At 37.7% G+C, this 14474-nt stretch overlaps 1 protein-coding gene across 9 annotated transcripts in view; it reads right to left on the bottom strand.

The window, feature by feature from the left end:
- CDC25C (cell division cycle 25C) overlaps positions 1–14474 on the bottom strand; it is a 29950-nt gene that overhangs the window by 7316 nt on the left and 8160 nt on the right. For all 9 annotated transcript variants that reach the window (XM_045490432.1, XM_045490400.1, XM_045490408.1 and 6 more), the window contains one exon: positions 11555–11713. In XM_045490432.1, coding sequence (XP_045346388.1) covers positions 11555–11713 — 159 coding nt within the window. The remainder of the gene's footprint in view (positions 1–11554; positions 11714–14474) is intronic.

Below are 14474 nucleotides of genomic sequence, written 5' to 3' on the forward strand. Positions count from 1 at the left end.
ACTGCATGATGTTTCATCTCCCCCAGATATATTAACTCTAAGCCAAACCAAATTCACCACGTGACCATCTTATACACACCAATTCTTGTAAGAGAAAGCAAGTGCAAACTCAATTCCTCCAGTCAAGGGAAAAAACAAACAAATGAACCTAATCCCACAATTTCTCTATAGGATCTTAAGACTCTGACAATCAATATTTAAGGACCCAAACAAAATAGAGGATGACAAACCAAAAAGGTCAGTCTGGGTAAAAAAAAAAATACTAGGCAGCAAGAGTATGTGTCACTTTTTTGGGTAGTAGTTTCTTAGAGGGACAGAGAAAAAATAACACTCAGCTTTCTTATAAAGGAGGTTGTTAGTGGGAAAGAAAAATAGCAAACTAAGCATCCTGCAAGGGAAACGGGAACACTAGAATCTAATATCAAGATTACTATTATAGGATTGATATTATGAAGACTATCAGGGGAAAAATGGATTAAATACCATGAAGAACTAGCCTTGGAGTTACTGGCCCAGACTAAAGTGTAACATGATGGACTACTGTCTCCTTGAAAGCCATGATTTGGGTATTATAACCACAGGCAGAGGGATATATTAAATGACCTCTGATAACAACTTTCAACTTATCTAAGATTCTTTAAAAGAAATGTTTTTAAATAATCTCGACACCCAACATGAGGCTCGAACTCACAACACAGAGATCAAGAGTCCCATGTTCTAATGACTGAGTCAGCCAGGTACCCCTCAACTAATCCAAGATTCTTATCCTCTGTTCCCATATACCTTCTATCTCTTGCCTAGATAAAAGCCAAAAGTTTCTACTTTATACACTCACCTCACTAACTGCTATGGATTGATTGAGAAGTGAGCTAGATAATAAGAGAGCTATAACTAGAAGACAAGTTGATGGTCAATGATTTCTGGGAGAATAAAAAAAGAACATCAAAATTTTACTTTATAGTAACTATATCTATTACAGTGTTTGTCACATCGATGGTCCCATCTAAGGAAAACTCCATTGTTCATGGTACCAGCTGAAGGTACAGTTCACATTTTATTTACCAATATTTTACACAGACCTCTTCCCTTGGATCCATGCCAGTCAACTCCCTACATCCCCACAACCCTGTCCAGAGCCACTGACAGGCCCATATTGCTGGTTCAACACACCCATTTAGTAGCCTAGAATATGTAAAAATAATCTGGGCCAATTAGGTTCTCTCTCCTGGGAGTCTAACTTAGAAAATAGCAAAATAATTAGGCAGCAACAGAAGCCAAAGCTTAAAAGGAAGAAGTCAAGAGATACAGTCAGGCCATGAGGCCAGTGATGAATGCATGGATGAACCGAAGGTATAGTGGCAGAGAGATGTAGTAAAGGAATGAGGAACAGGCTACCCAGACTTCTTGACCCACTATTCTTCATATAATTTCAATTTTGCCCTGAGAAGAAGGCAGGAGAAAGCCAGATAGGAATTTCAAATTTGACGGCCTTAGTGCAGTCTTTGTTTCTTTTAACCATAAGAGCCTTCCTAGAACATACCAAATTATTAGGCTAACGGCTCATTTTAAAGAGTTTGGAATGAATGAGCTACTAAGGGAAATGTATCCATTTTTTAATATTATATCTAAGAAACCTTTACCTAACCCATGGCCACAGAAATTTTCTCCCATGTTTTTTTCTTCAGATGTTTTATAGTTTCAGATTTTACATTTAGGTCTACGATCCGTTTTGTGCTAATTTCTATATACGGCATGAGGTATGGATTGAGGTTTTTGTTTTTCATATAGATTTTCAATTGCTCCAGCACAATTTGTTGAAAAGACCATGTTTTCTCCATTTAATTGCTTTTGTGTCTTGGTCTAATTATCAACTGGCCATATATGCATGGGTCTATTTCTTGAATCTCTATTCTCTTGCATTGATGCTTTAGGTTTCTAGTAGGTATTATGGTGATAATGAAGGTGATAAATATCTTTTTGTGTTTTGTATAATCCAAAGGCAAGAACCCAGAAATAAATGACAGCAGAAAACTACTTTAACAAACAGAAATAGCCACTACTTTTCTAACAGATTCTTTTCAACACATTTATATTAAAACAAAAGGCAATTTACTGCAAAGAGCATACATGCTTGGTCATGAAGACATGATGATACTTTAGCTTTGTCTTGCTAGTCAAAATTTCCCAGTTCTCAGAAGCAGCAGTGGGGAGAAACAAGGACCAGCTGGCTTAGATGGCACTCAATATCTGCCAATTAGTGATTTTCCTTCTTTAAGGAATCAATAAATACTTTCAATATTTGGGAGTTTTAAGCATTGAAAAGGCCAGTAAGAAGAAAAGGAAACTTGCTAAGCTCAAGTCTTCCTGCAGATTTTATAAAAAGATCTAATTGAATAATTATTATTTTGTAAACTGAGAAGGCATCACCATTTCCTCATGGCCTGCACACTCTTCTATACAAATAGACTTGGCTTCTGGTCTTGTCAAAGTTATCAGCAATCTTCATATCACTGTATCTTTAGACATATATCTTTCTGAACTTCATAGTAGCTTCCATGGAGTTAGCTACTGCCTTCTTCCTCGGCTTCAAGACACCTTCTAGTTTAGATTAGGGCTGGTACAGGCAATCCCTAAACTATAGAACCACGATGCTTCTACCTCTCTGTTGCTCCTTCTCAGTCCTCTTTGTTGGGCCTCTTCACTACCAAACCTCTAACAGATGTTGGACGAGGGTTAGGTCCTGGCCCTTTTATATCTCCTCACTTTGGCCTTATGTAATTTTTTTTTTTTTTCTATCTGTGAATTCAAATTTTCTGTTTATACTGATGACTCTCAAATATCTATTTCAAATCAAGACTTCTGCTCTTACTTCCAGATTTCCATATCCACATACTTCCTTGGCAGTTTCTGAGTACCTACTACATGTCATAGCAGTGAATAAGGGAGTAGAAGAGACAAAGAAATATGTGCTTTTAAATTCTATAAGTAAAAAATAAGAATAAAAAGATAGGGAATATATTTGGGTTGGAAAGCTTGTCAGGAAAGGCTTTTCTGATGGTTAACACATGTAGGGAAATGAGACTGAATTGAGGGAAAAAAATCCTGTGTTACCTATAGGAAGAATGTTCCAGGTTGAAACAACAATGCAAAGGCCCTGTAAGAATAGCAAGGCCAGTAATGGCCACATTTAGTATGGTACCATTTTTAGAAAGTTCAAAAACTAATTGAAGCAATACTATGAACCAACTAAACCTAACAGACATTACAGAACACTGTACCCAACAACTGAACATGCATTCTTCTCAAATACACATGAAATATTCTCCAGGACAGATCATGCACTTTCATATTAAAAGACTGAAATCATACAAAGTATGTTTTCTGACCACAATGGATTAACCAGAAATGAGTAACACAAAAAAAAATCTGGGAAATTCACAAATTAGGTGGAAATTAAACAACACACTCCAAATAAACATTGGGTCAAAGAAGATCTCAAGAGAAATTAGAAAATACTTTTGGATGAATAAAAATGAAGACACAACATACCAAAATTTAGCTAAGGATACAGCTAAAGTAGTGCTTAGGTGAAACTTTACAGTTATAAAGGCCTGTAACAGAAAAAAAGGAATGATCTCAAGACAATGACCTAACCTTCCATCAAAAAGGAAACTAAATCCAAACCAAGAAGAAGCAAGGAAATAAAGATTAGAACAAAAACTTAATGAAGTAAAGAACAGAAAAGAGAAAACAACAGAACCGAAAGTTGATTTTTTGAAAAGATCAACAAAATTGATAAACTTTTACCTAGATTGACCAAGAAAAAAAAAGAGAAAAGACTCAAATTACTAAAATTAGGAATGAAAGAATGGACAGTACTAGCAATTATAGTAAAAAAGATTATACAGGGATACTATGAACAACTACATACCAATGAATGAGAAAACTTAGATTAAATGGGCAAATTCCTAAAAAGACAAAAACTACTGAAACTAACTCAAGAAGGAATAGAAAATCTGACTAGACCTCCGAAAAGTAAAAATTGAATTAGTAATTTTTTTTTTTAATTTTTTTTTTCAACGTTTATTTATTTTTTTTGGGACAGAGAGAGACAGAGCATGAACGGGGGAGGGGCAGAGAGAGAGGGAGACACAGAATTGGAAACAGGCTCCAGGCTCTGAGCCATCAGCCCAGAGCCTGACGTGGGGCTTGAACTCACGGACCGCGAGATCGTGACCTGGCTGAAGTCGGACGCTTAACCGACTGCGCCACCCAGGCGCCCCTGAATTAGTAATTTTAAAACTTCCCACAAAGAAAAGCCCAGGTCCCGATGGCTTCACTGGTGAATTTGGCTTAACATTAAAAAAACAAAAATCAAAAAACTCCAATTCTACACACACTCTTCCAGAAAACTGAAAAAGAGTGAATTCTTTCCAAATGATGACATTACACTGATACCAATATTACAGACATTACAGGGAAAACAAAACAGTAAAGATCAGAATCTGTCATGAGCATGGACTCAAAAATTCTCGGTAAAATTTCAGTAAATCAAATCCAACAACATGTAAAAAGGATAATACATCATGACTAAGTAAGGATATCACCTGCATGAGAGGTTGTTTAACATTCTAAGATCAATGTAATTAACCATATTAATAAGTTAAAAAAAACTCCTAAGATCATCTCAATAGATGCAGAAAAAACATTTGACAGAATATTTTCTCTTCCTGCTCAAATCTCTCAGCAAACTAAGAAAGAAAGGAACTTCCTCAGCCTAATAAAGGGCATCTTAAGAAACCCATAACTAACAATACTCAACAGAGAAAAACTGGATGCTTTTCCCGTAAGACCAGGTACAAGGCAAAGTGTTCTCAACAATTTCTAAGATTAAAAAGGAATCCTGATACCAAAAAAATTGTGAAGTCTTCATCTAGGAGCAAGGGAGAAATGATAATACAGGAAGGAAAAAGAGCAGATTACTGCAGAAACAGTCAAGAGGAGATGCTTCCATGTGACTCAGGTTTTTGCAAAATCTTTACAATGGCCTACAAGGCCCTATGTGACCTGTCCTTCTTACTACCTACACTCTGTCCCACTGCACACCTGCTAACTTTGCTCCAGCCATACTGGCTTCTTGGTGTTCCACAGAGATGCCAAGCACATTCCCACTTCAAAAGCATTGCACTTGCTTTTCCTTCTGCCTAGAAAAACTCATCCCTCCTGATACCTGTTTGTTTGGTACCCTCACCTGCTTCAGATGTCTGCTAAAACATCGCTCTCAGAGAGGTCTTTTCTAATCTATGAAACCTATCAAATATATCAACTCCCACTCTACTCTAGCCCAATCCAGGTACTCCCTATTCTCTTTACCCTGCATTTTTACCACAGTCTTTAACCATCTGTCATATTATAAATGTATTTGTTTATTTATCTGTTTCCTCCTGACTAGAATGTAAACTCCATGAGAGCACAGACTTTGCTGAGTTGTTGTGTTCACTATTGTATCCCCAGTGTTACCAAATGAATGAATCAATCAATCAACAGGTGGAAGTGCAGAGGGGGAGGTAGCTTCAGATAGGGGGAGGGACACTTCATGCAGGATGACAAGAGGGATGGTAAATTATATGGGTATGATTGCTTCTGTTTTCCCTTTGAAACGGAAACACTTCAAACTTGTTTTTTTAATGTTTATTTTTGAGAGAGAATGTGTGAGACAGCACACGGGTGTCGTGGGGGGGCATGCAAAGGGAGGGAAGGGGAGAGAGGATCTGAAGTGGGCTCTGTGCTGACAGTAAAGACCCCAACACAGGGCTCGAAATCACCAACCGTGAGATCATGACCTGAGCCGAAGTCAGATGCTTAAGTGACTGAGCCGCCCACGAGCCCCCAAAACACTTCAAATTTAACATGTCTAAATCATCCTTGATCCTATCCTTCCTTCACAGCCTATATGCAACCCACCAAGTCCTGTCTACTCTGTATCCAAAATAGCTTTTGAATTTATCCATTTGTCTCTGTAGCCACCACCGTAGTCCAGGCTACCACCAACTTTCCCTGAAGCTACTGAAATAGCTTCCTGTCCTACTTGTACCTGCTTTCATTTCTTTTCCCATCTCCTTCCAGCTCTTAATCCTCTCTAATCCATTCTTCATCGAGCAACAGGGCAGTCTTCATAAAATAAACCACATCATATTATTCCTCTGCTTAATATCCCCCAATAGCTTGCCAATGCACTAAGAATAAAATCCACACACTTACCATAGCCCTAAGGCCCTGTATCGTCTGTCTCTTGTTTACCTGCTGTCCCACTTCAGGCAAATGTCACCCTCTTTCACACTGGCTTCTCAATTCCTTGCACACACCAAGATCTATTCAACCTTGGGAACTTTGCACCTACAATATGCTCCTCATGGAATCCTCCTGTCTCTAATCAGGTCATGTATGGTTCCTGCACAACTAGAGTGACCAACTCATTCAAATCTGTCTATGATTTTCCCACTTCTGGCACTGAAAGGTCCAGGTTGTAGGAGCCTCCTCAATGGCAGGCAAACTGGGACAGTTTATCAATATGTTCTCGACTAAACATCTCCTACTCAAGGAGGCCTTTCCTATTTATTCCCATTAAAAGGTTCCCTTCAATTAGTGTTTATTTCAGTCCCCATTTCGTTACCTTCTTTACACTTGAACAATTGCAATAATTAAATCATTTTGTCTGTTATGGCAGTCATTTGCAATTTGGCTAAAATTGGAGGTTTGGTAAAATCTCAAATTAGATGGGAGGCAGCCCTGCATCCTGATAAGAAGGCCGAAGGGGGACAGGTATTCCTTTTTCCATTCTTTTATAGTCAATCGGATTTTCCTGACTGCATTTTGAAACTTGAGGAATAACACAAAAAAAGCAAAGGGTTGGCTGAGACTTTTTTTTATGGTTGCAGCATCACAGTTGAGAATATAGTGGGTGGCAGCAAATGTCCCTGAGCAAGAGTCTAGCATCAGGTGGGATTACATCATGGGGCAGGGGGTTCAGTAATGGTGACATTAAGTGTCCAGGCAGCTGGTGGTAACGTCCTGAGAACAATGACCCCATAGCAGCACTGTGGCCAGGCCTTACCTTGTTTTCCAGCCTTCCTAGCAATTCTGAGCTCCTCAATACCCTCCAGAAAAATCCCTTTTCTGCCTAAGGTAAGTAGTAATCAGTTTCTTTTAATTGCAACCAAGAATTCTAACTAGAACATGCATTACCCTGACAAACGTGTGTTTGTTGTTGATATCCCTTTGACAAGAATACGAACTCCAAGAGACCATAAACCTAGTATGTATTGTTTATTATTGTATCACCAGTGACTAACATGGTATCTGACACTTAATAGGTACTCAATAAATATTTTTTAAATGAATGAATCAAAAATCACTGAGGTTACACAAATCTCCTTATTCTATCAGGTATCTATTTCCATTTAGCATCAAGAATGTAAACCCCAAACAAAAATCCCTATGCCTTTTCTATTCTAAAACCTACTGCTATGCATATTCTTATATAGTGTGCCCTCAACTGAAAATGATGTTATATGAGTCACAATACATTAAAATGAGCACTTAAAGAGAATTATTATTTTTTAAAGACAAAATAAATATCTCACAGCCATATGCTACTCTTCCATGTAAATAAACATACTCTCCAGAGTATTTCCTAGGGTCCGTCTATTTTAAATCCATTCTTCCATACTGTCTATATTATACAATTCACAATGATGTTTCAAAGACAAGAAAAATTTCCGTTATGTTCATTGTACTTATTTCATAAAAGCAGATTAAACACATTAGATAAATTTTCAACAATAAAATTGAAAACAAAAAATTTTCTCTTTAATCAACATTAAATTTAATTCCCTAAGTTAATACTAGTTGAGATTTGACTATTTTAACTACATTTTGCAAACATGAAGACTAATATATATTTCTAAGAGCACCACTAAATGTTCACTCTATATTGCTCTTTGTTTTTCTCCAGAAGGCCTAGGAAACTTTCCCCATGCTAACTATGCCTAAACTTGCTGTTTTTCCACAGATCTACCCTCCATTACCAGTTAGCCCTCAATAATGTTTGTTTCAGGAAGGTCAACATCAATTCTCTCAATACCCCCCCTGTCTCCTTCAGATCATATCTTGGTTCTGACTTTTTCCTACAAACCAATGACATTCGCTTGGAAGCTTTGTTAAAACAGGCTGCTGGGCCCCACCCTTACAGTTTTTTGATTCAAAGTTTCTGGGATAGGGCCCCAAAATTTGCACTGCTAAGAAATTCCTACCTGACACTGATGTTACTGCTCCAGGGACCATATGTTAGAAGATTCTAGATCTGCACTACCCATTATAGTAACACTAGCCACACATGGTTGTCTGCATTAATTAAAACTCAACAAAATTATGGGGCACCTGGGTGGCTTGGTCGGTTAAGTGTCTGACTTCAGCTCAGGTCATGATCTCGCAGTTCGTGAGTTCAGGTCCTGCATGGGGCTCTGTGATGACAGCTCGGAGCCTACAGCCTGCTTCGGATTCTGTGTCTTCCTCTCTCTCTGCCCCTACCCTACTCACATTCTGTCTCTGTCTCTCTCAAAAATAAACATTTAAAAAAATTTTTTTTAAAAACTCAACAAAATTAAAAATTCAGTGTCTCAGTTGCACTAGCCACATTTTAAGTGCTCAAAATGCACATAGGGCTACTGTATTGGACAGATATAAAGCATTTCCATCATCTCAGGAAGTTTTACAGAACAGCAGTGTTCTAGATAATTGATTCACCATCCTCCTGAACACTTCAATTCATTCAAACTGTGACTATTCAACCTTACCGACCCTACTCAAAAAGCAAATGTCATTACTACATGTTCCTGGGACAACTTTCACCTTCCAGGTATCTTCATAAAAGACACCAAATACTGCTAGAAACACCAGCTCAGGAGTCAGGCAGATTTCACCTTAAATCCTGACACTGCCAATGGCTAATTTTGTGACCTTGGGTAAGAGCCTTTATCCCATGGCCAGATGTTCTCCTCCTAAGATAAGACTAAAGAAAGAACAAAAGGGAGAGAAGAAAGAAAATAAAGGGGCATCACACTCATATTTCAGGACTGACATGAAAATTAAATGCAATGACGGATATAAACTGTTCAGCACACAGTGCCCAGTACACTCTAAGTAGTCAATAAATGGGACCTACTATTATTACCTGGCTCTCATTTTTCTTTTCCAGTCTAGTCTCTGTTACACCAACAACACTAAAATCCCTATTTCTTCTCTCCTCAAACTCACAGTGTTCTGAAAACTGAAAACCCTTTGGACAGTGACTTCACAACTCCTCAATAGTTGCACCAAGCTTCTCCTGCACTCCACATTAGCCTCTTGACAAAGAGGGACCAAAAAAAAAAAAAAAAAAAAAGACAAAGCAAAAAGAAAAAGATCTGCAACTATCCTCTATTACTCTACTATCAAGAATTCAAACTTGGCATGCTCTCAAACTGACTAAACTTTCCCCTAGTTCTCAAAGCTTTCTAAACCAGGCACTTCTTGCTCCTCAGCAACTTTCAACCACATTACTGTCTTTACTTTACTGAGTCTACTCAGTGAGACATTTGGCTCCTTATCCAGGTTTTGATTCATCATCTTCTACTTCTCTGCTACCTTCACCATCACCTAGACTAACTCAACCCCTTTTTCATCTGCCATTAGCAACCTACAGCCCTCTCTTAATCATCTCTGGAGTTCCAAAGTCCCCAATCTTGCTTCTAGGCAACAGCACCCTATGCCATGTAGGTCTATCATATAAAACAGCACAAATATCATTTTATTAGCCTTTTAATAATTCCCTTCTGTGGTTTCCGAAAGTTGATTATAACCTTCTCTAAATTCTTCATGACTGTCACGTAACACTCACCACTGAGTCATGAGATTACTGCAACTTTCACTTCGCTTAGGACATCAAGGCTATTGAGCATCCCTTCTCCATCAATCTTTATAATTCCACATATTTTGGCCCTTACACTATAGTAATTAAGCACTCATACTACACTACAATAATTAAACATTAGTAATTGCGCAAGTATTGTTCTAACTGCTTTATGTACAATTAACTCATTTAATCATCACAACAACCCGATGAAATAGTTACCCAAACTTTTTCTTTTTTATAGATGAAGAAACTAAAGCATAGGGAAATCATATAACTGTACCCATATTCTTAAAGAATCAAGCTATGGAACCAGAAAGTCTGGATCCAAAGTCTGTTACTTTCTAGACCAATATGTTCCACTAACTCCCACACTCTTGACTTTTCCCTATAATCCCAGATAATCTCAGATAATCTCAAAGTTGCTCTTCAATAGTGATCAGATAGGGTTAGCCTCAGCTATTACAGGTTGTTGTTGTTTTTTTTTTTTTTTAAGAAGAATATATTCAGGTATAATTTGTGGAATAAAAAATATTTAAAATGATTTACTACAAAGCTACAGTAATCAAAACTATGGTACTGCTATAAAGATACACATATGGACCAATGGAATGGAATAGAGTCCAGAAATAAATCATCATGCATATGGTCGAATGATTTTTGACAAGGGAGCCAAGACCATTCAACAAGGAAAAGACAGTCTTTTCAACAAATGGTGCTGGGATAACTGAATATTCACATGCAAAAGAATGAAATTAGACCCTTACCTATCACTACACACAAAAATTAAATCAAAATGGACCAAGACCCAAATTTAAGAGCTATGGAGCACCTGGGTGTCTTAGTTGGTTAAGCTTCCAACTCTTGATTTCTTTGTTTTTTTTTAATTTTTTTTTTTAATGTTTATTTATTTTTGAGACAGGGAGAGACAGAGCATGAACAGGGGAGGGTCAGAGAGAGGGAGACACAGAATCTGAAGCAGGCTCCAGGCTCTGAGCTATCAGCACAGAGCCCGACGCGGGGCTCAAACTCACGGACCGCAAGATCATGACCTGAGCCGAAGTCGGCCGCTTAACCAACTGAGCCACCCAGGCGCCCCTCCAACTCTTGATTTCAGCTCAGGTCATGACCTCATGGTTCCTGGGTTTGAGCCCTACAACAGGCTCTGTGCTGACAGTACGGAAGCTGCTTAGGAGCAGAAAGCAATATACTGGCTCAGTATATGGCCAGTAAGCCACAGGCTTCAGGTATGCCTCCCAGAGACATGAGGAGGATAAAAGACAAAAGAATATATTGTAAAATACCTGAAAAATCATGCTAGGTATGTTCCATCCATTACTATTATCCTAGAGCCATCATTTACACCAATTTACATTGATGGTGAGGTACTCAAACTACTAACTGGAACCTTCTCACCCAGCAGTAATAAGAATCCCATAGTTACCTGATATCCTATCAGGTAGCCCTTAGAGTTTAGAGATCATGTCTTCTTGATTTCTGCAGACCTACTACTTAGTAAGTGGCTGAAACCCAGTATATACACAACATTGTTAATTCAAGAATGAAGGAATATGGAAAATGCAAAGATACTGGGGAGCATTTTACCTGGATCTCTTCTTGATCTTCCAGAGAAAACTCCATCAATTCATTTGAAATCTCCTCTGCCTGGTGTTCTTCTAGTTCTGAATTTTTATCCAATTTTTGAAGTATAGTAATGGGACTGCCCAGATATTTCATTTCTCCTTCCACCAACTTTCCATTGTCCTGTCAATTATAATGACAATATTAAAAACTATTCAGAACCCTTACGTTATACTATATACAAAAATTAACTCAAAATGAAGCAAAGATTTGAAAGCTAGAATTATAAAACTCTTACAAGAAAACAGTGGGAAATGTTCATGACATTGGATTTGGCAATGATTTTGTGACTATGACAGAAGCATAGGCAACAAAAGAAAAAATGGACAAATTGGACTTAACAAAATTAAAAACTTTTGTGCATCAAAAATACCACCAAGAAAGTAAAAAGACAACCCACCAAATGGGAGAAAATATCGACAAATCATACATTTGATGAGGTATTAATATCCAGAATATATATATAAAAACTCATATAGCTCAACACCAAAAAACCAAATAGAATGAAAAATGGTGTAGCTGCCATGGATAACAGTATGGCAGCTTCCCTCCAAATTGAATATAGAATTATCTTATAATCCACCAATTCCATTTCTGGGTATATACCCTCAAAAAATGACAGCAAGGATTTGAACAGATATTTCTACATCAATGTTCATAGCAGCATTATTTGCAATAGTCAAAGGTGAAAACAACCTGGGCACCTGGGTGGCTCAATTGGTTAAGTGTCTAACTCTTGATTTTGGCTCACATCATGATCTCATGGTTTATGACTTTGAGCCCAACATCAGACTCTGTGCTGGCATCACAGAACCTACTTGGGATTCTCTGTCTCCCTATCTCTCTGCCCCTCCCCTGCTCTCTCTCTGAAAACAAACAAACAAGCAAACATTAAAAAATAAATAAATAAAGCTTTAAAAAAAAGAAGACTACCCAGTAATTTACCAGGCTCCAAGTCTTCCTCTTCTCCAAGAAATCAAATATCCGAAACACAGTCAACTTAATCTACTTAGGATGTGCTGTGTTAAAAAGATTTTTCCCTAAGATTGAGATTAGACCCCAAATCCCTGGAATATCTTGAACCCACTGTCTATTAAAAGCAAGTGAATGCCTGGGTAACTTAAGACTCCAGTATCTAAATGGACAAAGGCACAATAATTTACTAGCAAAATGTGCATAGCTAATATTCACATGAAATCACTACTAATTGTTTTTAACATAAAACATTTATCAATCTAACTGGCAGTTAAAAAAATAAACATTTATCAAAAGAGCTATTGATTATTCATGAATTATGTAAATTCATAACTTTTTTTGAAAGGAATCTGGAAATACGTATCACAAATCTTAAAAATATATCCTTTAGCCTGGTAGTTATAATTCTTGGTACCAATCCTAAAGAAAAAATTTTGAAGTGTAGGCAAAGATTTATGCTCAAGACCTTACATAGTAACATTATTTGTAAAAGCAAAATTGGGACCACTAAGTGTCCAAAAATAGGGAACTATGTAAATTGTGGTCCATTTGTTAGGGTAAAAGCATCCAACAAAGAATAATGTTTACTAGAAGTTTCAATATTAACTTTAAAAAAGCAGGATATAGGGGCACCTGGGTGGCTCAGTCGGTTAAGCATCCGACTTCAGCTCAGGTCACGATCTCACGGTCCGTGAGTTCGAGCCCCGCGTCGGGCTCTGGGCTGATGGCTCAGAGCCTGGAGCATGCTTCCGATTCTGTGTCTCCCTCTCTCTCTCTCCCCCTCCCCCATTCATGCTCTGTCTCTCTCTGTCTCAAAAATAAATAAACGTTAAAAAATATATATCTTAAAAAATCAGGATATAAAGTTATATATATGGGGCACCTGTGTGGCTCAGTTAAGCATCTGACTCTTGATTTCAGCTCAGGTAATAATCTCACAGTTCGTCAGATAGAGCCCCGCATCACGTTCTGCACTGTCAGATAATCTTGGGGTTCTCTCTCTCCCTCTCTCTCTGCCCCTCCCCCAACTCTCTCAAAAATAAATAAACTTAAAAAAAAGGAATCTCTTTAAAAAATGTTATACATATGTAATTAATATGACTTCAACTCTAAAATTATATACATAGTTAAAAGACTATAAAAAAATGAGGTAAAGTGTTAATAGTTTTTCTCTATGAGGTAACTATTTTCTTTTTTATATTCCCTATCATATATATATATATACATATATATTTTTTTAAGTTTATTTATTTATTTTGAGAGAAAGAGAGAACACAAGGCAAAGAGGAACAGAGAGAGAAGGACAGAGAGAGGATCCCAAGCAAGCTTTGTACTGTTAGCAGAGTCTGGTGCAGATCTTGAACTCACAAACCGTGAGATCATGACCTGAGCTGAAATCAAGAGTTGGACGCATAACTGACTGAGCCACCCAGGAACCCCTATATTTGCTATATTTTTAAACCATTTTCACAATGGGCACATAGTACTTTTAAAATTAGGGTGGGAGTAATCACATAAATAATAAAATAGAAAAAATTAACAAAAAACCTTTTTTAACACTTATTTATTTTTGAGAAGGGGGGGTAAGGGCAGAGAGAGGAGACAGAGGATCCAAAGCAGGCTCTGTGGGGACAGCAGAGAGCCCAATAAGGGGCTTGAACTCACCAAACACAAGATCATGACCTAAGCTGAAGTCAGATGCTTAACTGACTGAGCCACCCAGGGGACCCCAAAATAGAACAACTTTAAAGGCCTAAGAATTTTTTTTTATGTTTTTTTGCTTTGTTTTGTTTTGTTTTCATATTTGAGAGAGAGACAGACAAAGAGCAAGTAGGGGAGGGGCAGAAAGACAGAGACAGATTCCAAAGCAGGCTCCAGGCTCCGAGCTGTCAGCACAGAGCCAGACACG

This window comes from Leopardus geoffroyi, chromosome A1 (genome assembly GCF_018350155.1).
Source record: "Leopardus geoffroyi isolate Oge1 chromosome A1, O.geoffroyi_Oge1_pat1.0, whole genome shotgun sequence".
NCBI lineage: Eukaryota > Metazoa > Chordata > Mammalia > Carnivora > Felidae > Leopardus > Leopardus geoffroyi.